A 25,810-nucleotide genomic window follows, 5' to 3' on the forward strand; every position below is an offset into this window, starting at 1 on the left:
GCTTTGTTCCTGCGGATGATGCTCAGCTTCTACTGCTTCCATAAGGCGTGAATGAAGATTCATGTCACAAACCACAAATATTTTGCATTGAGACATTCTTTAAAAAGGATACCATAGTAGAAGCTATCCTTGTGCAATCTGCCTAATCTGGCCTTGTAAACAGTTTCCATGGTGGTCATAACAGACATTCCAACATAACTGCTTAACATTTGGACAGGGTATTTTTCAGAAACCCGTCTTCCTTGTTTGCGCGGCATGAAGGATCCAAAAGAAGGTCAATCTGCCAACAATCACTTTTTCTGTCTAGACAAACTCTTGGATTAGTCAGCCTGCAATCATTACATTTGCCTAGGTAAAATCATAGACATGTGGAGATCAAAATGTGCAAGATTTCCCACCATGTATTGTGGGTTAGGAAAAATATTGGAAGCTGAATGGCCTGATAAAGTGTTACTTCCGAGACCACTTTAGGCATAAACAAGTGGAAAAAGTCATAAGGTTTACCTTATCTTTGTAGAACATAGAAGTCACTTTTAGCAATGGAGATCCTGCTAATTTAGGTGATGGCTGTCAAGAACAACAGTTTTATCAAGAAAGGGACTTCAGTGGAGTCAAGACTTCAAGTAGTCAGGTCAGTTTTTCCAAAATGAAATTCAGGTTCCAATGAGTACGCATTTGGCACCATGGTAATCTCAAATGTAAAATCTAGTTTAAAAATTACTAAACCAAAGGTACAGTAGTTAACTACAGCTCTAACTGCAAAATCAGGTTGAAATGGAAGAAAGATATAACTTCACAGATACTTAAGGAACTCCTTAACCAAACAATGTAGAAAAATAAGAGAGGGCTTTGCTTGACTGTGATTGCCCAGGGGTGAATTCCACCAGATCTGCTCGAAGAGAAGATATCTGGTTTATGCTGACAAATAAAATTTCCTATTGGTAGGTTTCCTTTCCTTTGAGGATCTTAACCTATAAGGAAAAAAATTCACTATGGAATCAACATTGTATGTGTTTTAGGTCTCAGTACCCGTAAGTCTCTTTCTGCTGGGAAGACTCCAGGATCCCTTCTACTCAACTTCTTGAGCAAAGAAAACCAGTGCCTTCTCAATGAAGCAACCAAATGCCCCTGATATCTTCAGGGAAGGACTGAATACTTACCAAGTGTGCCTTCTAATTACAAAACTGCAGCAGTTGTCCTAGCACAGGCTCTAATCATGTTTCAGCCATGTTTAATCAAGTGCTTACAGACTCTGAGGACTCTCTGTACACATTAAAAAAGCACTGTTTATGGTCTGCATCATGGACATCTTTACACACAACTTCTACCTGTTTAATAATATCTCCTAGATAGTGGACCTTGTACATTTTTCTTATTAACAGCTCTTATGAATAGAGTAACAGAGATATAGACGTTCTTGCCAAAAGGTGGTAAAGATATGATAATCGGCCATTACAGCAAGTATTAGTAGTTGTTAGATTTGATCCTCTAGCTGTTTCCAAGAAAACATTCAAGGATTGCCACTTGATTTTAGTACAAATATTTAAGACTTCTTTTTTACCCAGCAAAAACAGTCAATCTTCCTATATGTGTCTGGCTGCAAATCAGGCTACAGCAAAGCAGTTTGAAGGTACCTTCAAACACCTGTACAAATGAAAGAATGGCAGCTGGCTTGGGATATTCAATTTCCAATTAATCAAGGCAACACTTGTGCAAATCAGACAGCTCCCCTCCCCCATTTAAAGTAATCTCTCATTAAATATAGCCTTCCCCAAGGGAAGGAGAAGCCTGTGGACACCTCTTTTCTAATGTAGTAATGAATGGATTTAAGTATAACAAGCAAAGCCTTGCCTATGTTTGAGTTGGACAACTCAGGAGATCAGAAGATGGTCTCTCCTCTGAGGGGCAGCTGTCCTAGAAGTATATCTTTCATACAGCAATAGTAAAGGAACATGGATCCTCTGTCAGCAGTAATGTATACTCTGGTGATAAGCTTAGAATGAAAAATTGTGTGTGCAGAGGTAGGCATTGGTGGACCATATAAAGCATCAGGCCTACTGGTTGCAGCTTGGGAAGTAAAACAACTTGGATTTCCTCTTCAAAATGGAAAGTGGAAAAGATAATTTCTTCCCCAGGGTTCATACATTACAGAATGAAAACAACTGGCATATCTTCAGATGAACAGTGGTGCCTTCACTGCTTGAGGAACTTGTTAGCCACCTGCAAGTGCCTCAGAACTGACATCTATATGTAACACAGCACTAATTTCTAAAAAGAACTAGACAGTGAGTCTGAGATGTCTGTACCTGCCTTAGCCTCTGAAGGAGTATTAATGGGTAAGACTATAACAAAAAGAGCTGTGGAGCTAAAAACTGACAAATATGTGCCTTTGTGGAGCTGATGTTCTCATGCCTATTGGGGGACTGACAGGTTCTCAAAGACCTTATTGCTCTCTGCCTGTGAATGTCTCCATAGCTATTTTTATCCTTTTTTTAGGCTGTTTAGAATCCCTCTTCCCTTTCTCAACAGGAAAATGAAGCAACCTTGGTTTTACAGGTGGACGACTCTTCACCCCCTCCGCTCACCTAGTGCAAGCAGTGTTTTATGCTCTAGGAAGGTACTCAAGTTTATTTTCCTTTGCAAAACAGTTTTTCTTGGGAAAAGAAGCACAAGATTTACATTCAGGCACCTTACATGAAAGCTCAAGGCAGAAAGGACAATGAAAGTAAAAAAATGTTCAGTGTAATCTATTGTCTAAAAGACCACTTGCTGATGACCTTTTTTGGGGATGACATAAGCCTCAAAAAGCTCTCCATGTTACAGATATAACAAGCAAATCACAATGAAATGCAATTAAGCCTGTACAGGTGGAACAGAGGGAAGAAACCCTGACTACGTCCCATGTGACCTGAGCCTGAGTTTGGGTAGTGGTAAAAGGACTAGACAATGTAGGCAGGATGGACAGACATGCCCATCCTGAGGGGATGGATGGGGGGGGGGGGTAGGAGCACACACTGGTGGGCAGGGCTGTGGCTAAGTCTCAAGTGAAGCAGTGGACAATACAGTAGCATGGCACACTGTAAATTCTTTCCCCTAGGATAGAATGGGTGCACCTGAGATAGGCAGGTCATTAGGGAAGAATACTCTCCAGTAGCCTCCCCCCTCAGGAAGACTTGATATCTTTACCAATCTTAAGCACAGGCTGGAACTAGACTGGGGAAGGATATTTGGGTTTGGTAAACCTAGGGAATGAGGAGAGGCCCAGACAGCAGCTGATGGTCAGCTGTGAGGACCAAAAAATATCACAATAAAAAATACAGTGCAATTATTCTATAAAAGTAGAAATGAAAAATGCTAAAATGGGTACTTATATCTCCAGAAGTAATCTGGACTATAGGTTGATGAATTTCTGAATGCTACTTACATGAAAAGGAAACAATGATGCAGATACCTCTCCTCTTTTTACTGAATATCTGCAGCAAGGACAGTGTAGCACTTCCTACATATGATCATAAGCTCTGGAAGTCAGATTGGATGGTCAGAAATCTGTCTGCTCCATAATCCCACATAATATGGTTTATAATTTATCACTGATCATTACAATAAGCATTACTCTCCCTTCTCAAAAACATATTTTCTGTCATTTTAAATGTTACAGCAAATAGAAACAAGTTCACTTGTTCTGACAAACATGCAAGTATTTGAGACTGTGCTGCATTCTTTTACTGCTATTAGGTCATACAGTGTGTTGTGCAGTCCAACAGTCCATGTGTCTTCTCCTGAATTTTTTTTTTATTTTGAAGCAATATAGTGACAATGACATTTTGATATACAGTCAAATTCAGGGCAGAACTGTTATCTGGAACTCAGAAAATGTCAACATCTCCAAACATTTAGTTTAAAATATAACACTTTAAAGAAACAAATACAAAAGCAATCTAACATGTACAGGGGGTGTTAGTTCAGGCCTAAACAGAATATTTATTTCTATATAAAAGTGATATTCTTTTATTTTTAATATACTGTGGTATAAAATATGTATTTTTCATTAAAATTCAAGAAGCAGCTGGTCCGTTGTCTTTGAGTCTAGCAACACAACTTAAGACTTAGTAACAGGTAATCAAAACAGTAGCAATGTCAGAAAATTTCATTAGAATGCGTCACCCATTTAGGGTTGAAAGTATTCATATACAGCAAGTAAAGAAAATTCTAACAGCAGTCAGTAGTTTAGGAAAGTGTCTTCCGGAAAATGGTCAGTAATAAAGGGGTTACCAGTCCCAGACTGGTAATACAAAATCAATACAGACATTTAAGCTAATTATGTTTTGCTTATAAAGAACTTTTTTTTTGTTACCAGAATTCTTTCCTAGAATACTGCACATGGCTGAACTTCCACAGTTAAACAGTGAAACTTCTATTTAACTGTAGAAGTTGAAATACAGGCAAACGTTGCATTCTTTATTATATCAAAACAAAGGTCATGTACCCAACACAACCTGTAGTGGAACTCAAGTTTTGATTTCTACATACAGCTAAAAAAAGTCCAGTTCCTTTGTGAAAAATAACTGGTACGTTTATGAAAGCCCAAAATCCTGAAAGGTCAAAATACTGAAAACTCAACATACTGAATCTTATAATACTGAAAACACACAGAATACCAACACTTGCTATATTCCAGCACAAGTACATACAGAAACATATACCCTTCAACTTTAAGCAGGAGGGCAAGCCCCCATGCACCCACCATGTGGAGGTCTGAGCCCCCACACCCCCTGCTACTTAAATACATCAACTCCAAGATTGCACTTCACTACACTAAATTCAATCTCAGAGTTGATGTATTCAAGGAGCAAGGGGGTGTGGTGGGTGCAGCCCTCACATGTGGGGGGGAGAGGAGCTTGCTCCCTGCTTATACTTGGAGAAGAGTAATATTTTTTCTTTTATTTGTTTCTGTATGTGCTTTTTCTAGATTATAGTAAGTGCTGGTATCCTGTGTGTTTTCAGTATTACAAGATTCAGTATTTTGAGTTTTCAGTATTTTGAACTTTCTGGATTTTGTAGCACTCATATATATATATATATATATATATATATATATATATATATATATATATATATATATATATATTAGACATAGATATATATATGGATGCATGGTACTTTGATAGTTCTGCTATCTAGAATTTAATGATTCACTCACTGAATTCAGAAGAGTTTGAAAGAATTCCAGTGGGCCTTCATATTATAAAACACCAAATAGCTATGATTACTAGAATTAAAGTGTGAAATGTTGAAAACTGCTGCACATAACTAGAAACAAACATACAAATGAGCAGGCAGCATATTATACTTGTTTGTACAATCTTAGAACTTAAGGTATACCTTTTTAAATTTTACAAAGTCATCCCTGGGCCAAATGTGTAGGAGCTGCACCTCCCACACTCAAACAAAATAACCCCAAACTTGCACTATTTGGACATAAATGGAACAACCAGTTTGTTGAAAAACTATGCAAGCCTTTTACTTCTGAGAGTTTATAACCTTGCAGTTAGTACAACTTGGTTTGAAAGGAGATGGGGTGCAACGCTCTGCATAAACACTACATTTTTTACTTATGTCTTGCAGTAAACTTGTGATTTTAACTTAAAAGTTATCAGTTAACTTATTTTTAATTCAGATGCAGAACACTTGATTAAGTAAGACTCAATTAGATTCCATGTCCCTTATTTTATATGTGAATTGTTTACTTACGAATATCCTAATGGCCTCATGATGTTCCAGTATACATTATCGAGTTGGACAGATCTTCCAAACCCTTCCATTTGAGCCATAGCCAACAAGTCTGGCACCATATTTGTCAATTCTATGTTCAGTTTCTGAAAATGTCAAAAAGACAAGCAAATATAAATGCCACAGCAACGCATGGAAACTACAGCTGATTTTTTCACACACCAACATTCAGTGTTTCAAAACCATACTCAAAGTTTTTTAAAGGAAGAAGAAATGAAAATTATCACATTAAAATCATTTTCTAAAATATGTAACTTTCTTATACATTTTAATTCTCAATTTTACTGTGAAAAAAAGGCAAGTCATCAATCTGCACAGCAGAGCCACAAACCTATCCCTTTTTCATATTACCCAAAGTATTATCTGCAAATTAAGTTGCCAAACAGCTCATTTGTTTATTTATTAACCCCATTAACTCCAGCACATTTGTGCAAGCTGACCCCCCCCCCCAAACTGGGATTTGTAATCTGTCAAGATCTAGTCATTGAACAGGACACGTCAGTGAAATTCATACACCCCAAGGCTGTGTAATCTTTAAGCATAGATGTTATACTGGGGTGCTGGGGTTCCACCCTACTTCACCCGAGGCCACTATGTTAGTTTTTGATTTAACAATTACTTAAATTGTCTACTGACAGGTCAGGTATCAGACTGTACTACAATCCGTCCCCCACACAAACACACTGCACACCAGCTTGACCTACTTTTGCTCTTATGTTTAAAGTGCTATATATCTAAAATGGCTTGGCATTTTCAGGGAAAAACTCTGGGTTTCTTGAGAAACTTGGGAAAACCTTGTTAATTTCCTTATTTATATTCTGTTGATCAGGTTAATTTTCATGGGCTGAGAAAGGCTTCAATTAAAGCAGTGCTTTTTCACCTTATTTCACTCTATTTCAAAATTTTGAAAATGAACCAAAATACCTCAAACATGTGTTACTGGAACACTTAAACACACATACAATAACACCATATCTTTATAAAAATATTTTGCTGCACAGTAAATACTAAGTAACTACTGTAAACATATGTATCACATGGTGCTAGGAAACAACTTATCTGCATGTTTGCCATACTATTACACAACTATCGTGCATTTCATATACCTCTCAACCCTCTTATGTTGCCAAAACTATGTAATTTCCTCCCCAGGATGTCTCCAAAGTAACCACAAATACATTTATTGATGCAACTTTGCCTTCTCCAGTCTGTCACCTTAATTGATTTTGTCTAGGCAGTTCTTGCAACAGATTATAAAGCTCAGAAATTAGGTTAAACCTATTTGACTTCTAGTTCCTGACTATAGTTTTGTTTGGCTAAGAGCAAATCCGCCAACAGTAATTACAGCTTGCACTGGCCAACAAGCATGCCTGTATGATACCTACAAAAAATAAATACTGGTGTTAGAAGCACTCAGTTACACCACAAGTCAGATAAACTCTAACTGCAATTTAAATAAGCTCAACTTTACAGAGACCCACAAAACAGGCAATAATGTACCCCTCTTACCCTTTCCACATCTTATGGGATTGTGTAGCATACTTAAGGGCTTAACAGATCTGGTTTTGTTGAAGGGACTGATGTGCGTCTAAAGAAGCCTGCACCAGATATCCCTTAATCGTCTTTAACATCCTCTGAAACCATTACGATCTGTCTGTGTAGCAGGGTCACTAATCTAGGGTGCCAATCCTGTTCTTTGAAGTCTTGTATAAAAGCCTACTCATCTGGGAAATAGGTCTAACTTTTGGAAGTCTCCTTTTCATTAAAAAATGTTACTTAACCCTCTATAATTGAAGTATTCTGACCCAACCAAAGCAAACTGCAGCTGGCAGCTTATCTGAAACTAAAGAAGCCCCATCTTGCAATTGATCACAAAATGTAATTTGTGGGTGTCTGAGCAACCATCTGTTCCAATGATCTCCTCATTCTTATGTATACAGCCTGCACACTACAGGGATTATCACATCAAACTAAGACACAGAATCAAAGGTCTCTGTTGCCCATGTACAGGCTTCCAAAATTGCCTCAAACATTACAGGAAATGGTTTATTTTTTGCCAAAAGACCAAACAAGGAGAGAGCAGTCCCATCTCACAGTTTTTCCCCAGAATCTTCCATAGAGGATCAGTGGTACATCATGCCATACACAAAAGAACTTTAACTGTGAAGCCCTCTAACAGAAATAAAAATCTGCAACTGTTACCATCTGATACCATGAGCTTCACTCACGTAACATTGGGTCTGTCTTTCATTTAAAGGAATATAAGAGAATGTTTAATAGACATGCAAAATTGGACCCTGGGAGAGGGGAATAACCTGAAAAGTATACAGTGCCTATAGCAACAGATATATTTTTACTGCCAAAACACTATGATCCAAGTGCAAAGGCATCAATTTTAATTTTCCAAACAAACTTTTCAGCTATCCAGTAGCTATCAGGTTTTGATGTGAAATGCCAAAAACTTAAATGAATCATGATTTCATAACTGAGGATATCTATTAAAAAGGTTAGGGATGGCATAAAATTAATCACTACTATCTGTGTCTTACTGCTTTAACTTTACAACCTGACAGTTCCAAAAATTGCTGCAAAGTTGTTGTGTCTTTTGGCTTTTCCCGGTTAGGGGTCGCCACAGCGGAACTGGCAGTAGATTTTTACGTGCCGAGTTACTGGCCCTGATGCACAACCTTCAACTAAGGTACTCCCATTCATGCATGTTTCCACACAGAAGACACTCTAGCTGAGAATCGAACAGGACAACATCTTACTGTGAGGCAACAACGCTACCGCAGCACCACCACCGTAGTCCAAAAATGGCAACCAAATCAGGGAGCCAGTGTTCTAGATCATTAAGATACACCAAAAGGTAATTTGCATACAGGATCATTAAGATACAACAAAAGGTCATTTGCATACAGGGAGAGTTTTACTTCATGTCCTGCCTTGTAATATCCCCTAATCTGTGCATTCTACAAGGCCTCAACTAAAGATTCCAAATAAACAGCAAAAGATGAAGATAGTGTGTACAACTCTGTCTTGATCCTCAAAGCAAATGAAAGGGAGCAAACAGGCTTGAATTCACATTGATATGGACAGAGGATGCACTGCAGACTGTTTTAATGAAATAAATTTATTGAGAAACTCAGATTTTTTTTCATTCACATTGAAGAATGGATCCAGTCTCACTATTAGTAAAAATAATCTAGGACTGTGACAGCAAACCATTTGGGATCGGCCTGTCAAAAATTTAGGAAATGCCTATCTTGAAACTGCTGGCATGCCCCCCCCCCCCCCCCCCCCCACACACACACACACACACACACACACAAAAACCCAGAGAGAAACAATTCTTTATGTATTCATTTATTTAAAAAAAAAAAAAACAGTCCAATCATGTGTGCTGCTATGTATTATAAAAGTAAAAGAAAAATCTTACTTACAATAGATAAAATGATATGCGCACTGATAACTAGGCTTGAAATAGTGTACCAAAAAATTACCCTACTTTTAATAGTAATTTTGAACTGAACTGAAAAAATATGGAACACAGTGCGTTTGATTTGATTAACATCAATTAATGACTTTTTTCTTGCCTAGTTTTAATAGATAAGTGCAGGGTCACATATTTCTTGTTCAGTTACTTTGTTAACTCTGGTGTTGAATGCTGGCATGTCACCTTTGTAATGCATATGATAATATCCTAGATCAGTGATGGCGAACCTATCTCCTGTATCAGAAGGAGAACATTATTAAATATTTGCTTACCAGTGTTAATGAGCTATCGAGAGCCTAGGTACTGACAGGAAGGGATGGCTCCCATAACTTGGGAGTCGACCCCGACCCCCAAACCTCAGTCCCGGCACTTCAGCTCCTAGACATCCTGAATGGACATTGCTGGAGATGAGAGACTAAGGGAAACTGTCAGGGGCAAAGTCAAAAATACTACTGATTCTGATGTTGCTCTACAGGGTGTACTCGGATCCTTGGGCTTTGGATCTGAAAATTGGACCAGAAGAGGAGACACCAAAGGTGGAGTAGTGGAGACCATACCCAAAGCTGGTATGACCCCGCCCCCACAACTGGATCGAGTCTGGAGGAATTTTCACATCATCCAGTCAATATCTTCTTCTGAAAGACTTCTCGATGAGTGGAAGAACCTGAAAGATGCAACCAAAGAAGATGGCCAAAATTGGACCAGAAGAGGAGATGCCAAAGGCAGGGTAGTAGAGACTGTACACCCATGCTGGTATGACCTCCAACTGGATCGAGTCTGGAGGAACTTCCACATTATCCAGACAATATCTCCTTCCAAAAGATTCCTCAATGAGTGAAAGTACCTGAAAGATGAAGCCACAGAAGATGGCCAACAAGGACTCTTCTCTTGAAGAAAGTGGGAATTTATTTTTATTTTATTTTTTTTAAATAATATGCACACAAGGAGTGTGTATTCTGATGACGGATCTTGTGGCCACAGGCCAAACGTTTTTTTGAGGCCAGTGACCTTGTCCAATATGTTTTCAGGGAAACATAAGCACAGCGGCTATGAAAACAAACACTGACAGAAATTAACAAGCTGAAAACCCACAACAACCAACTATGACAACCCTAACAGAAAAAATTGTCAAAGTTTATAGATTTTATATATATATATATATATAATGAAATGCAAAAGCAATAGAGTAAAGCCTGCTCTAAAAGGATTCCTGAAAAGCACCCAAATAATATCCTTCAGGGGAGGAAAATTTTATTTGAAAGAAGGTAGTATCATCTACTCAAAGATATAGCTATAATATACAAGTTTTCTGACAGCAAAAAGATATTTGTCTACTAGTCAGAGCCCTCGAATTCCACATACTTCTGTCAGGAACACATTGAATTATAGGTAGGGGAAGAGTCAGAACCTTGGATCCAAACTTCTGACAAGCACAGAAAATGGCTCTGGTAACCCAAAGACTGAATCATAGGAAAACAGACATCAGCAGCTCCAAGTTGATTAGCACAATGGGACCATCTCAGACACCAAGACAAACATAAAAGTTATAAACCTGGTTTACTATTAACACTGATCTGTATGAACTTGGAGAAAGTTGCTGTCTGAGTATTACAAGAACAACTGTCTTTCTCCATTGAGAGATTTCCAAAGTCCTTGAGACCACATTTAGGACATCTAACATTTTAAACAGCATCTGTTCTCCCTCTTGTAGATACAACTTCATCTGGGGACAGTGATTTCCTCTTGGTAGGCAAGACAACAAAGTTAACTTCTCCATGCTAACTTGGCCCAACATTCTGGTAATTCACAGCTATAATTAAATAGTACAACCAGAACCTTCTCTATGAACCCTGTCCCAACCAAAGAAAATTAAAACAAACTCCTCTAGAATTTGATAATATTCTTTATGAGTATGTAGAGCTTGCTTCAGACACCACAGCATGCCCTGCATTAATATTAATCAACTGATCCATTAAAGAGCCATATATAAAACAGTGAAAACAATCCTCTAGATTTTCATGACACAAACATGGCACCTCTCTACAACTACAAACCCACTGTTATTCTACTTATGCAAACATAGTCTACTTTGAGAGCAGGACATAGTACATAAACAGTCTTAACATCTTTCCTCAGCACTGTAAGTAAGACTTAAATGAAAATAAGTAGTCATTTTCAAGACACAGTCAAATCTCTTGATAAGATGTCATACCCACTCCTACTGAATATACTATTTCATAAGGTGTTAAGTAGACTAACAACCACAAGGGCCTTTTTAAGCCCATCCATGCATCCCAAATCTCAGACAAGTTCTGATACCCTTGATAAGTGTAAGCATGGGCCAGGGAGATGAACCATTTACAGGTTACCTGTTTGCATTACAGACATACGTGCCAAACCAGTAATGAATTTCCAGTTTCCCATGCAATTGTCCAAGTTGGACTTGAACTGGGTTAGGGAGGAACTATGCTTCACATGGATGGGTAGCCTGTTTCATAGACGGGACAGTCTCTGGGATACATACCTCTTTCTCCAGCAGGTCCTATTTATATCACAGGCAAAGGTTTAAGTCTTTAGAACTGGCAATTATGGCACTGTTTGTTTTGTAGATATGCAGGAGGTCCATCAGAGTGGGGTCTGACAATGTCCAGGCATAGATCTCTCCTCAAAAGCCTGTAGGAGACAGAATACAGGGACAAGACCTTGAGGCGGTCTGCATAGGACATATTATGTATGGTGTGTATTCTTTTAGTGAGGAACCTCTGTGGACATTCCAGTTGTTGGATATGCCTGGTTAAGTACATACCAAAGGGGGCACTGTACTCAATGATATGTCTGATGAATGCTGACCACAGTGGAACAATGAATTCCTTGGACTTAGACGCCATCCTTTGTTTATAAGTTGCGCAACATAGAATGACTTCCTCACCACTGCAGACACGTGATGATCAAAGGCTAGATTACTGTCTATGTGTGTCCCCAAGTCCCTGACTACTGGGTCAACTCTAACGGGTGTGTTGTCAATATGATAGTTACCGGGGTGGATGACTTCACAAAGGATACCATTAGGCATTTCTTGGCATTTAGTTTTAGTCCATGGCTCTGACACCAGTTTGTCTATCAGCCCCTCCTGGAGAACATTTGTGTCAGTGTGAGATTCAATGACAGCTCCTAATTTGCAATCATCTGCAAATTTAGCCAGCCAGAGACCACTGAAATTGGCCTTCACTTGTGAGAAGTAAATTCCAAAAAGGAGCGGTCCAAGGACTGATCCCAGAGGGACTCCACTTGTGACTGCCCTCTTTGTAGAGGTGGACTCCCCAATTCTAACTTCCTGGGTCATGTCTGGAAGCCAATTAGCTATCTACCGGGTGACATACGAGTTTGTACATAACCTCTTGAGTCTGTCAACAATGCCAGAGTGGGGTATTGTTTCAAATGCCTTGGCCAGGTCATGGTAGGCAGAGTGAATGATTTTTGCCCTCATCCATTGCTTTGGTGACCTTCTCAAAGAAGTCCACCAGGTTGAATAGGCATGGTCTGCCCTTGACAAAAACAAACTGGGTTGGCTCCAGTGTCTGGAGGTTTACTACATCTCTACTGATCATCTCCATGATGACTCTTTCCATGGCTTTACATACAAGACTAGTGCGACTTATGGGTCTGTAGTTTCCAGGGTCTGTAGATGACCCATCTTTGTGCAGAGGGACGACTGTTGCCTTTCTCCATTCATGAGGCACAAAGCCTGTTTGGAGGCTACAGTTAAATAGTAATTCCAGAGACCCTGATTGGTCATGTTTCATGCTATTTAGAAGGCATCCTGGGATATTTATTAACAAAACGTTTTCCTGCTAAGCACTCAAACATCAGTGAGACTATAATTGGCATTAAAATGTGTGTACAGAGCATTATGCTCAAAACTATTTCCTACAAGCAATGCTACTGATAATGTTGTTACTGATTTAAAAAAAAACTAGTTTGTTTCAACCTAACCTACACCCTATACCCGATACTTTCTGCAAAAAATGTGAACAAGATTTAATGAATGCATATAATAATGGTGATATGAAGAAAAGTTTTGTTAATTTAAGCGGAGATGAAAGAGAAGGGCTTTTAGAACTACTGAAGGATAGGGACATCATTATCAAGTCTGCAGACCAAGGGGGTGCAGTAGTCGTTATGGACTATAACCAATATGCTGAAGGTATTTTTTGAATCGTTACAGGATGAGAATGTATATGTTAAGATTAACTCTGACTATAGTGCCAATATACAGGACAGGGTAAATGCAACTTTATATGACTGCTTTTGTAGCCAATTAATTACTAATGATCTCTATAAGTATTTAATGATAGAGCATCCACTAGTTCCCCTTTTTCAGGGTTTACCAAAAATCCATAAATATTTATTTCATCCCCCTTTTCGACCTACTATATCCGGCATTGGCTGGCTCACTGAGGCGCTCTCAGTATTTATTGAGAGAACGCTGAAATCAGTACTAGCAAAACAGCAACAAGTGTTAAGGGATACACAACTCCCCAAGGATTTATTTTGAGCATACTAAAGGCATGCGTTTTGATGGTAGATATTTGATGGTCAGTATGAACATGTTGCATCACTATTTACCAGTATCCCACATGAAACCGGTATTAATATGGTTAGAGAGTTTAAGCACATAGTGACTATAGCATCAATATCATAGATTTGATCTGTATATTTCTAGAAATAGTTCTAGAAAATAATGTATTCATTTTTGAGGATCAGTTGTTTTTACAAAAGGTTGGTGTAGCTATGGGCACTTGCTGTGCCAATAGCTACGCCAACATTGGGATGGCTCAATGGGAAAATTCATGTGTCTTTAAATCTGTTTTTGCCTCCCTTATTAAGTTCAACAGGAGATTTGCAGATGATCTATTTTTGATTTGGGATAGCACAGACACACATCTGTTGGGAATTTGTTAACTGTTTACAGACCACTACATCCTTCCTCAATTACACTTGGAAGATTTCAGTGAATAATATGGATTTTTTTAGACATGAACTTGAGGAGCAACACATGTTTTGGTCTTTTTATTTTTGCTTTTTACATCAACTATGTTGTTAAAACAAAACAAAAAAAAAAACTTTGTTTACTTTTTAAAGTAAAACACTTCTGTACTGACCACTTTCAATAAACCAGAGATCAATCCTTTCTGCTACCCATTCTCCTCTATGCCAAAAAGTACTGTCATAAATATTCTAGTTACCCACCTAAAATAACTGCAACAGAGTTGTAACAAAACAGCCAGATATGCAAACAACCTCCAGAAAAAGAACCCGTTACTGCTCTATACAAAAAAAAAAAAAAAAGGAAAACAGCCCTGAGTATAACACCTTGATGGTCAGAATTTGAGTAGTGGCTTAGGTATCTGCTGGACCAGGCATGGGGCAGTGGAATAATACTGCTTAGCTAGTTCACATTTCCTCTTGGAGACTGTGGAAGCATATGCCTGGGTCACATGGTCCAGTGAATGAAATCCACAGTGGAGACCAGTGACCCTACGTATATGTTAGCTTCAAAGGGGAAGGGCTGTTCTGAGCGGTAATATCACTCATAAAAGTGACTGACATACCTTTCCTGATGCCCACTGCATGTCAAATCCTGGCACACTACTAGACATGCTTAGTGGAAAAAGAGTCACTAAAGAAAAAAGGGACCACCCCTGATGACTGCCTCAGTATTAGCCACTCTCAGTTGAACCAGCATGCTGAGACAGAGTAAACAGCAAGAAAAAACTAAAAGTCTCAAGTGAAAATGGTCAATAAAATCCTCTATAAAACTGACAAAAGTCCTAACTTTCAAAAGGTAATTCAAATATACTCTCCACCAAGACAGCTCTCAAATCTGAAAGCCACGTATCTTGCAAATACAGAAAATAAATTACATCTACAGAGACACTCTGTATTTCACCCATGTAGCAAAACTATGAATGACTAATAAAACCTCAAACAAACCCAACGGAGTACCTTATAAACCAATGGATGGCCACTCTGTACCTCATAGCTGAACAGTTCTGCACAAATGTAAAAGTAAACTACCAAGCAGATCACCTTTCACTAAGGCATACATGGTATCTACCTTTCCAAGCAATTACGTTCTAATAATCTCTCCTTTTTCCTACATCCAAAGCACCTCTCCCCTCTTGTCATCTAACCAAGAACCCTATATACTACATCACTTTTAACTGTAATCTTTTTCAGTCCCCCTAACAACTTTTCACCTTTACTGTCTCTCACACACACACACACACACACACACATATATATATATATATATATATATATATATATATATATATATATACACACATTTTCAGTAATGCCCTTTGTTCAGTATATAGTTGACTATCTACACTCATGTTCATTTACTTTTTGTGTTTTACTTTTTGTAGTCAGTAACTGTAACATATTCAATGTATGTAGGTGTGGGTGGTGTTTGAGGTTGTGTTGACAACCTTCTCGGTGCCAGATATACTGGGATGAGAGAGAACATGGACTCTAGGTTCCTAATGTAACTGCATCTCTCACAAATTGTGTTCCTATGTGGTAGTAGCAGATGGTTGTTCGTGTATATGAGGCAGTTGCCACACTGTCTCAGGATGCCATTATCAGCCAGACTGGCAGGAGAAACTGTAGGAAATTGTCCATCCATATTAGGCAGAATCTGAGGGAGAAAGGCCAGAGACAGCTAAGGGATAAGCCTAACGCCCAAGTGCTTAAACCGATACTAAGAGGCTTAGAATAACACTTACAATTTAGGCAGGCTATAAACAAGAAGTAATAAATGCAACATAAAAGAAACAATTGAACACTTAAGAGAACAAGTAGCAAGTAGCAGGATAAAGCAAGATGAAGTAATAGAGTAGTAGGAAGAAACACAAATACAGAAAAATATAAGCAGCTGAATAAAGTGTTTTCTTTCTTATTTCATTTTTTTTAAGTGGAAAAAGAGAGAGGAGGAACAGAAGATAATTAAAAGTTAATGGACAACAGGGTTTGGCCTTCCCAAATGATCACTGCGTTAGGCAGAATGAGTTAAGATGGGACTGGCAAGTGTGTCCCAGATCAAATTTACAGGGCAACTGCAAAAGCCACCAACTTTAACAACACAACAGCATTCGGATGGGACTGTGGGAGAAAAAAAAATTCAGCCACAGGTCAGCAAATATATAAATTCAGACACAGGTAAGTAAATAATTCGGTCAAGCAGAAAAATAAAGACAATGCAGTACTGTTATGAAACACTGAATAGTTAAAGTGTAAAAAATATACTTATCATCGCTATACTTCCAGATTGTTTGAGAAGCACTCTTAGTCAGGCACAATGGGGCTTCTAGCAAGGATAGTCCTGGGTAAATCCTATCAGCTAACTATACTTCCAACTCATTCTTTCTTATTTCACAAAGCTATCTCATACAGACTTTCTAGTTATGCATATTAGCATAACTTTATTATGATATACTTACATTGTTACTACTTATATATTATTTATTGCATTGTATTATTGTTCGTTACTACAACTATTACAAATGTGACTTAACATACATATTTCATACTCATTTATTGTATTAGTATGCAACTGCTCTTAATTTTTATAATTTCCTTTACTGTTTTGGAGCTTTCCTCTCCGGGCCTCCACTGAAAATGGGCAACTCTGCCCAGTCTGATATTTCCTGGTAAACAAATGTAAAATAAAATAAATAAATGTGTTGGTTTTAACTTTAGATTCCTAGTACAGGCGTTATAGTGCCACTGTTTTTAAGAAAGAATAGGTCATAGAAGAACGGGTATTTCATGACTCAAAAAGCGAGGCACATGCCACACTGGAGCAGCTGGTAGGCTACTGAGTACAAGCAGAATTTTGATATTCTATCAGGATAGCTGAAGGAATTAACACTTTTAATTTTTTGGTTAAAATTGATGGAGCCATTTCACCTGGGCAATATGATTGGATTCGTATATAACAAAGTGGGGCAATGTATTCAATGATGGGTCTGATAAGGGAAGAGTACCGTAAGGACTTCTTTGGATCTTGAAGATATTGCCTTGGAAATTAACTGGGACAGATACAAAAATTTCTTGACTATGGTGGGAACATGATGATCAAATGAGAGAGAACTCCTCACGTTAAGTACCCAGATTACTTACGACCAAATATGTTTGAACAGGAGTACCACTTACAACATATGAAGTGGGAACAGATATATATATATATATATATATATATATATATATATATATATCTATGTTGTGTGTCTTTCAGCTTTTCCCGGTTAGGGGTCGCCACAGCGGAACTCCGGTCCGCTAATCATTGGCATTAGATTTTTACGTGCCGAGTTGCCGGCCCTGATGCACAACCTTCAACGAAGGTACGCCCATTCACGCACGTCTCCACACAGAAGACGCTCTAGCTGAGAATCGAACTGGACAACGTCTTACTGTGAGGTGACAACGTTACCACAGCACCACCACCGCAGTTCGAAAAGATATATATATATATATATATATATATTATATGCATACGCAGTTCGAAAAGATACATATATATATATATATATATTTATTTATATAAATATATATATTATATACATATTTTTTTTCTGCCACGTGCTACTAAACTTCACTTTTTGCATTTAGTTTGACAGCCTGTACTACATCCTTGAACCTAAACATTCCACCTGTGCACAACGCTGAACCCAATTCCTGAAGAATTCCAATAAATCACTGTGCTCAAACATCTTTTGCCTCTTCTTCTCACTTCAAATTTGCTTTATGTAAACATTATAATAATAAATAACTGTACAACACCACAGTAAATGAATGTAAACATACATATATATATATACATATATACATATATATACATATATATATATATATATATACACACACACACACACACACACACACACACACACACACACACAGGCTCATAGGTAGGTACTAGGCTATCAGCCCTGGGGCCTATGTAAGCCTAGTCAAAACATTCCCTGGCTTTCGCCACCGAAGAAAATTATTTTCCTGTGCCCCTGAAATAATCAGCCCTTGCAAGTCTTGAACCCAGGACCCTGCACACCATAGCCACAGCAATTTACCACTAAGCTTTTTCAGCTATATTACATGTTTTACATTACAATACTACATTAACGGACGAAGTATTAAAGACAGAAAGCACATGAACAACAAAGTACAGCTGTGTAAAAAAATGTACCATAACAAAAATGTTAAAATAGATCACTGTTGCAGTAGCCTAAGCTATATGGGGAGATATCCTGCCTAAGAGTGGATGACCGGCCTGCTTTCAAATGCACCTTAACCATCGTATAGGTCAAGGAGAGCAGTATAAAGTGATTAGGGTGCCAAACCTTCATAGCTTTCTTGCCACAGAGTAAGGAAGGCTAGTGCCTTACCAGACTGAAAAAAGAGCCACACCTTGGCAATAAAACAACAAAAAGAAGGGGGAATAGGGGGAAGGTGTGCCTACTGCACAGGTGATCTACTGGAACATACACTTTTATGGTAAGTTTATTTACACAACTGTACTATGTTCATCATTAGAGTACTCTTGCAGTATTCTTATATGGGAAGAATACCACAACATAGAAAGAAAGGAAGGATGAAGAAGGATTAGTCCAGGTGCCCTAGAGAATAGTCTTATGAAAACAGTCTCTAGACCTAGAGAAAAAATCGAGTTCACAGCACTTGGTAACAGTGTGCAAAGGAATATCAAAGTTGATGATACTTGCATATTTCTGGAGTTCACTCCCTTTTCAAAAAAGACAGAGAAGTAGCCAGAGCAGTGGTAGAGTGGGCCCTGACCTTGCCTAAATTGTTTTACTATGGTGAGAAAAATATAAAGCAACATGAGACAACCATTTAGAAATTGTCTGTTTTGACACACCGATCATTCTTTTTTTTTTTTCTTAACTACATAGGAGTTAATGTTGTCAATGTAGTGTCAGAATTGCCTGTGGACTTTCAGTATATGAAGAATTTTCCCTTATTTGTAGGCTCTGGAAGCCTGACTGTACAAATAGGGAGAAAAATAGCCTGGTTCAATGTAAACTCTGAAATATTAAGCATAAAGGAAGGGTATGTTCTTAAAATTAACATATCTTTGTGAAATATGAGATAGGGTTGACTCACTGTAAGAGCTTGTCACTAGCAGAAGTCAGAACAATGAATAAACACAGTTTATAATATATGAAAGCTTCAAATCAGCTTTATTAGCTTTTCAAAAGGAAACAATTTTTCCAGTGCAAAATTGAGATATCAAGATGGAGATACCCATTTTCTAGTTGGTCGGATATGTAAAACACTTTTCAAAAATTGTTTCACTTGAAGTAGAGTAGAAGGGGGCTCAAAATGCAGACAAGCAGAGATGGCTGAGAGGTGAATCTTGTCAGAAAAGTACAGAAGGCCAGGGGATAACAACAGACACACACACATTGCAGAACCAAAGTCATCAGAGTCTTAAAAGGATCCTGGATTCTTGTTTTAGCACCAACTAGAAAACCTTTACCACTTATCCATATAGGATTTTTCTAGTAGCATGTTTCTTTGCCTCCTTTATTACCTGCTCCAAGTCATGAGGGAAAAGTACTTAAAAGGTTCTAAAATATGAAAAACACCTTTCAAAAATTGTTTCACTTGAAGTAGAGTTGAAGGGGGATGAAAATGCAGCCAAGCAGAGATGACTGAGAGGTGAATCTTGTCAGAAAAGTAAAGAAGGCCAGAGGATAACAACAGACACACACATTACAGAACCAGTCATCTGAGTCTTAAAAGGATCCTGGTTCTTGTTTTAGCACCAACTCTGGATTTAGAGTATAGAGGCAGATGGTAATGCTTGGTGAAGGTACGTACAGAACTCCAAGTTGCTGCTTCCAAAATATCCTTGGTAGTTACTCCCCTGAGGTAGGCAGTTGAAGTGGCTGCTGCCCTGGTGGAGTGAGATCTAATGCTGCTAGGAACAGGTTTTCCATGGTATGTGTAGCAGAAACGTATACAATGTCCTATCCATTTTGAAATAGTCTGTTTTGAAATGACTTTTCCCTGTGCTCCTGCAGCATATGTTACCAATAATTGCTCAGATTTTCTGAAAGCTTTGGCTTTGTCCAAGTAGAAGCGTAACTGCCTGTGAATGTCCAAAGAGTGCAGTGGTCTCTCCCCTTTATTCTGTGGTTTAGGATAAAAAGTTGGCAGGTGAATAGTTTGGTTTAGAGCCACACTGGATACCACCTTTGGCATAAAAGTAGGGTTAGTTCTTAAACTCACCCTGTCCAGGTGGAAAATGAGGAAAGGTTCCACTGCCATTAGTGCCTGTAATTCTGAAACTCTTCGTGCTGATGTTATTGCCAGGAGCAGAGCAGTTTTCCAAGAGATATATTTTAATTCTGCTGTGTTGGCTGGCTCAAAAGGAGGTAAAGTTAGCTTCTCCAAACAGAGTTGAGGTCCCAAGTTGGAGTAGGTGCTCTACAGGGCGGTCTTATGTTTTTAGCCCCTCTGAGGTACTGTTTTAACAGAGGATTAGAGAAAATTGGTGGATCCGTGCTGTAATGAGCAGAGATGGCAGAGGCATGGATCTTGATGGATGAGAAGGAGAGTCCTTTGTTCAGCATCTCAGTTAAGTATTGTAGTATCTGAGGAATGTTTGGGACAAGAGGGTCAAGGCTGTGAGCTTGGTTCCAGGCACAGAATCTCTTCCATTTATCCGAATGGGCTCAAGAATGACATCCATAACAGCTTTCGAGAGAGGCATTGCTTGCTTGACTAAGGAATCTTCCATGCAGCTAGGTTTAAGGTCTTTAGCTGGCTGTGTAGTATTTGTTTGTTGTGCTGAGTCAGCAGATGTGGGATTTGAGGCAAAATCCAGGGTGGTTCTTGTGCTAAGCTCCTTAAGATTGGGTACTAGTGCTGGCGTGGCCAGTCATGTGCAATCAGGATTATCTTTGGCTCTTCCTGCCTGGCTTTTATGAGTACCTTTGGCAGGAGAGGTCGTGGTGGGAAAGCGTATACTTGTAGGTTCTCCCAGATGAATGAGAGGGCATCCACTTCCCATGCTTGTGGATGGTAACTCCTTGTGCAGAATTTTTGTAGCTGGCAGTTTATTGAGGATGCAAACAGATCTATGTCCGGGCTCCACCATGTCTGTGTTATCATTCTGAATATTTGTGGATTCAACTCCCATTCATGGGGATCCATGATGTTTCTGCTTAAGTTGTCTGCCAGTGTGTTTTTGTCTCCTGGCAGGAATTGTGCTTGCACATGAACTTGAAGGTTTATAGCTGTGTTCCACAAGGTCATAGCTTGTCTGCATAGGGGGTAGGAGTGACTGCCTCCTTGCTTGTTTATGTACCACATAACTGTGGTGTTGTCTGCCTTTAGTAGTAGTTGTCCTGGATGCAGCAGGTCCTTGAAAGCTATAAGCGCATTTTGTACAGCTAGCATCTCTTTTTGATTGATGTGAAGATGCCTTTGTTCTGCAGGCCATGTGCCCTGAATACATTTGCCTGCCATGTGTGCTCCCCAGCCATAATCCGATACATCTGTTGTCAGTGTTTGCCTGGCTGTGGGTTGTGTAAAAGGCTGTCCCTTGTTGAGGTGACAAGCTTGAACCCACCACTGAAACTCCTGTTGAAGGCAAGGGATTAGTGGTACAACTGTTTCCAAACTTTGACAGTATTGAGACCATACATTCTTTAGGTACCACTGCAGTTTCCTCATATGCAGTCTGGCATATGGAATTAGTAGTATGCAAGATGCCATGTAACCCAAGGCCTGCAGAATTTTTCTTGCAGGGAGTTGGGTCTTTGTTGCCATCAATTGAAAGTATTGAGTCAGTTGCCCTTGTTTGTCTGGCGTGAGATAAGCCATCTGGGCCGTTGTGTTCAAGCTGGCACCGAGGAATATAATCTCTTGTGAGGGCACTAGTTTTGATTTCTTTTCGTTTACTGTGTACCCCAGGCAACTTAATAACTTTTTTACAAACGCCAGATGCTTTAGAAGAATGTCCTTGCTCTCTGCTTGAATCAGGCAGTCGTCCAGGTACGGATAAATTTTAATTCCTTTCTGTCTGCAAAATGCAATTACTGGTGCCAGGCACTTTGTGAAGACCCTGGGCACAGTAGATAAGCCAAAGGGCAGTGCAGAGAATTGTAAGTGCATTGAACCCGCTATGAATCTGAGGTATCTTCTGCAGTTTTGTCTGATAGGGACATGCAGGTATGCCTCTTTGAGGTCCAAAGTCACGAGCCAAGCTTTCTTGCCCAGCATGAGAAGAAGCTGCTGTAATGTCAACATTTTGAATTTCGGAACATCCAGGTAAGTGTTTAGATATGAAAGATCCAGAATTGGCCTCCAGGCTTTGTCCTTTCTGGGTACCAGAAAGAGTCTTGAGTAAAATCCTTGTCCTTGCTCCTGTGATGGTACCTTTTAAAAAGCTCTCATATCCATGGAGTGCTGTAATTTGTTTTTGAGCCTCTGCCCATTGATTTGGTGGCAGGTTTGGCATTCCTTTTAACCTTGGCAGAGTGTGAAAGTGGAACCTGCAACCTTGAAATACAATGTTAAGAACCCATTTGTCTTTGGTGATCATTTGCCAATTGTGGTAGAAGAGTGCCAGTTTTCCTCCCAAGGGGGCTGCCAAGAAGGATTTGTTTGGCAGCTGTAGTGGGAAGTCATTGGAGCTGTTTTTTATATGGTTGGGGCCTGTCTTCCCCTTCTTTCTGGCCTGATGCAACCCATTGTCGAGACATGTGTACCTTGTGTTTGACCTCTACCTCTTGGACGTCTGTATCTTCCCCTTTGAGGTCTGTCTGTAATTGGAAAGGACCAATTCTTAGTTTGCCAGTTTCTGCTAAATTTAGGAGGCTGAACCTGTAAGAAATCTTTCACCATTTGCATAGATTTTCTTTAATACCTCTTCTGCCTTAATTCCAAATAACACATCCTGCTGCAAAGGTGCATCCAATAATTTTGCTTTAACATGATCTTGTAACATATATTTTTTTAACCAAGCATGTCTTCTAATGACAGAGCCTGTAACTGCTGCTCTGCAGGAGGCCTCTAGAGAATCAAAACCACATTGCAAAGTATGCTTTCCCACTTGTTCAGCTGCATGCAATAAATACTGCATTCCTTTAAAATTAGAAGGATCTAATTCTGGAAGCATTTTTTGTTTTAACTGAGACAGTAAAAATTGTTGATATTTTAGCATGTGAAACTGGCAATTTAAGGCTCTCATTGCTAAAGTTGCAGACGTACATACTTTCTTTCCCCATCTGTCTAATGCTCTGGAATCTCTGTCAGAGGGAACTGGATTCTTGGCTGATGAGGCCTTAACTCCTTTGGGTCCCTGAGAAATAGTTTCAGGGTCAGCTACAGGGCTTTTATACAGAAATTTATGTGAGTCAGGGACTCTGTAGTATCTGTCAGGTTTAACAGGGGCTGGAGTTAAGGAATCAGGATTTAAGCTGGAGTCAATATACACATCATCCACAATATCTAACACTGGCGGAATAGCAAGGGGTCTGTGTTGAAGTAATAAAAGGAAGCCTCTGAGCCTTTTCTTGGATTCTGAATAATCCTGGCCTTACCAGTGGAAATGCTCCCTCATGGTATGTAGGGTTTCCCCAAAGGAGTAGTCCTCAGGCGGTGAGGCTGATGGAATTGATTCCTCAGCATCAGAATCCTCATAAGGGGGTAAAGAGTATCCTAGGTCTGAGGATGAATCAGAAGAGATGGACACCTGGTCGGATGAGTCTTAGTCTGCATCCTGTCTAGGCCTTTTATCAGGAGGGGGATGGGACCCCCTGATCAGAGTGATTAGGTCTTCGGCCATTTTGAGCATTTGTTTCTTGAGCATGGAGGCCTGTCCTGGAGAATGCTATATTTGTTTCTTTGACTTTAAAGAAGGCTTAGACTTAGCTGAGGGTTTAATGCTTAAATGAGTAGGTCTGAAGACACCCTCTGTAGCTGTGGGTTGCTCAGCTACTCCGGATCCCTCTGAAAGGTTAGTCTCGGTAGGCTGAAGAACTTGTGCGTCCGAAGGCCCAGCCATCTCCACGTGGGAGTCAGAGGCGGCTCGAGGTTCTACAGAAGCGGTCGTCAGGGTCTGCGAAGGCACCTCGCTGAAAACCGGAGAACCGGCGACTGGCCTAGAAGAGGCTTTGTCGTCAGTTTTGGGCCTCGGATGCCTATCCTTGTCTTTGCGCTTTTTCTGTATTCCGGTCAATGGAAGTTCCGACGGCATGGTATAATTGAATTTTCTACCAAAATAATGTCGGGCAAAATCAAACCGACATTTAATAGTGCGCTTGTTAAACCTAGCACAAAACCGACAACCAGTGACGTCGTCGGTCAGGGCCTAGGCATGGGATACAATAGGAATGCTAATCCTTATGAGGTATTTGCTTCCCACAAGAAATACAGTTATTAACTTTTACTGACATCGGTCAGAGGCAAGAAAATGTTTCCCCAACGGGGTACTTAGCTTTGTAGAAGACTTCGGTTCTGGATTCGGAATGAAAATCTCAGGAGATGGCCGACCGGCACTTGCGAACTGCTTTTGCTTTGGGCACCGCGTGGCAAGAAAGACAGAAGAAAATGGCGTCAGCTGCATCTTATATACCCCTGTTGCAGTGACATCAGGGAGGAGGTGACAGCAACCGACACCGGACCAAGACTTTGGAACTCAGGCCGACTGGGGAACCGCCTGACGGCAGGATAACCCAAGTGTAATGACTGCATCAGTGTAACACTATGAACATCATCCCTGTCCATGAGAATAAAAATGCACTAATCTTCCAAGCCTTTGTGCAAGGAGTCCTGGAGCAGAATTTCTTTAACTGTTTGATGTTAACAGAGGTAAACAGATTTACTTTTGGAGTTCTCCACAGATGGATCAATTCCTGGAAGACTCCTGGGTACAGGTTTCACTTGTGGGATACTGTTCTGATCCAGCTGAAATTGTTTGCTGTAATGTTTGACTCTGATGGAGTGTCAAAACTGAGCTAAGTTGCTAGTTCCCAGGCTACCACAGCTAATCTGCAATGGAGGTAAGATTTGGTTCCCTACTGCTCATGTTAACACATTACCCATGGTATTTTTGTGACTACTAGGGGAGGACACAGAATCCAAAGACTGCTCTCAGATTTGAAAACATTTACTGCAGCCATCATTTACTTGACATTTGTTTTAATGTTTCTTGTTTCCTCCAGAATCTCTGGAATTTCACTACTGCCTCTGACACAGCTCCCAAAGCAAAGTTTGAGGCATCTGTGGTTACAGGTAGAGTAGGAGCTGGCAGGAAAAAAGGGAGACCAAGGCTGAAAGGCAACTGATTCATCCACAAGAGTAACTGCTTCTTCAGAAACCCCACCACTGGGATCTAAACTGAAAGCAGGTGCTGGATCCAAACTGATTAGAACCACCATTACATTTTCTTTATGTAAAGCCTGACCAAAACAATCGTGAGATCTGTAGAGG

General features: G+C 39.6%; 1 protein-coding gene across 2 annotated transcripts in view; it reads right to left on the reverse strand.

Moving 5' to 3' along the window:
* Positions 1–25,810, reverse strand: part of MYBBP1A (MYB binding protein 1a) — a 1,224,315-nt gene that overhangs the window by 18,966 nt on the left and 1,179,539 nt on the right. For both annotated transcript variants that reach the window (XM_044054196.1, XM_044054197.1), the window contains one exon: positions 5,752–5,876. In XM_044054196.1, the coding sequence (XP_043910131.1) occupies positions 5,752–5,876 (125 nt within the window). The remainder of the gene's footprint in view (positions 1–5,751; positions 5,877–25,810) is intronic.

Source organism: Protopterus annectens, chromosome 13.part0 (assembly GCF_019279795.1).
Source record: "Protopterus annectens isolate FY-2018-M chromosome 13.part0, PAN1.0, whole genome shotgun sequence".
NCBI lineage: Eukaryota > Metazoa > Chordata > Ceratodontiformes > Protopteridae > Protopterus > Protopterus annectens.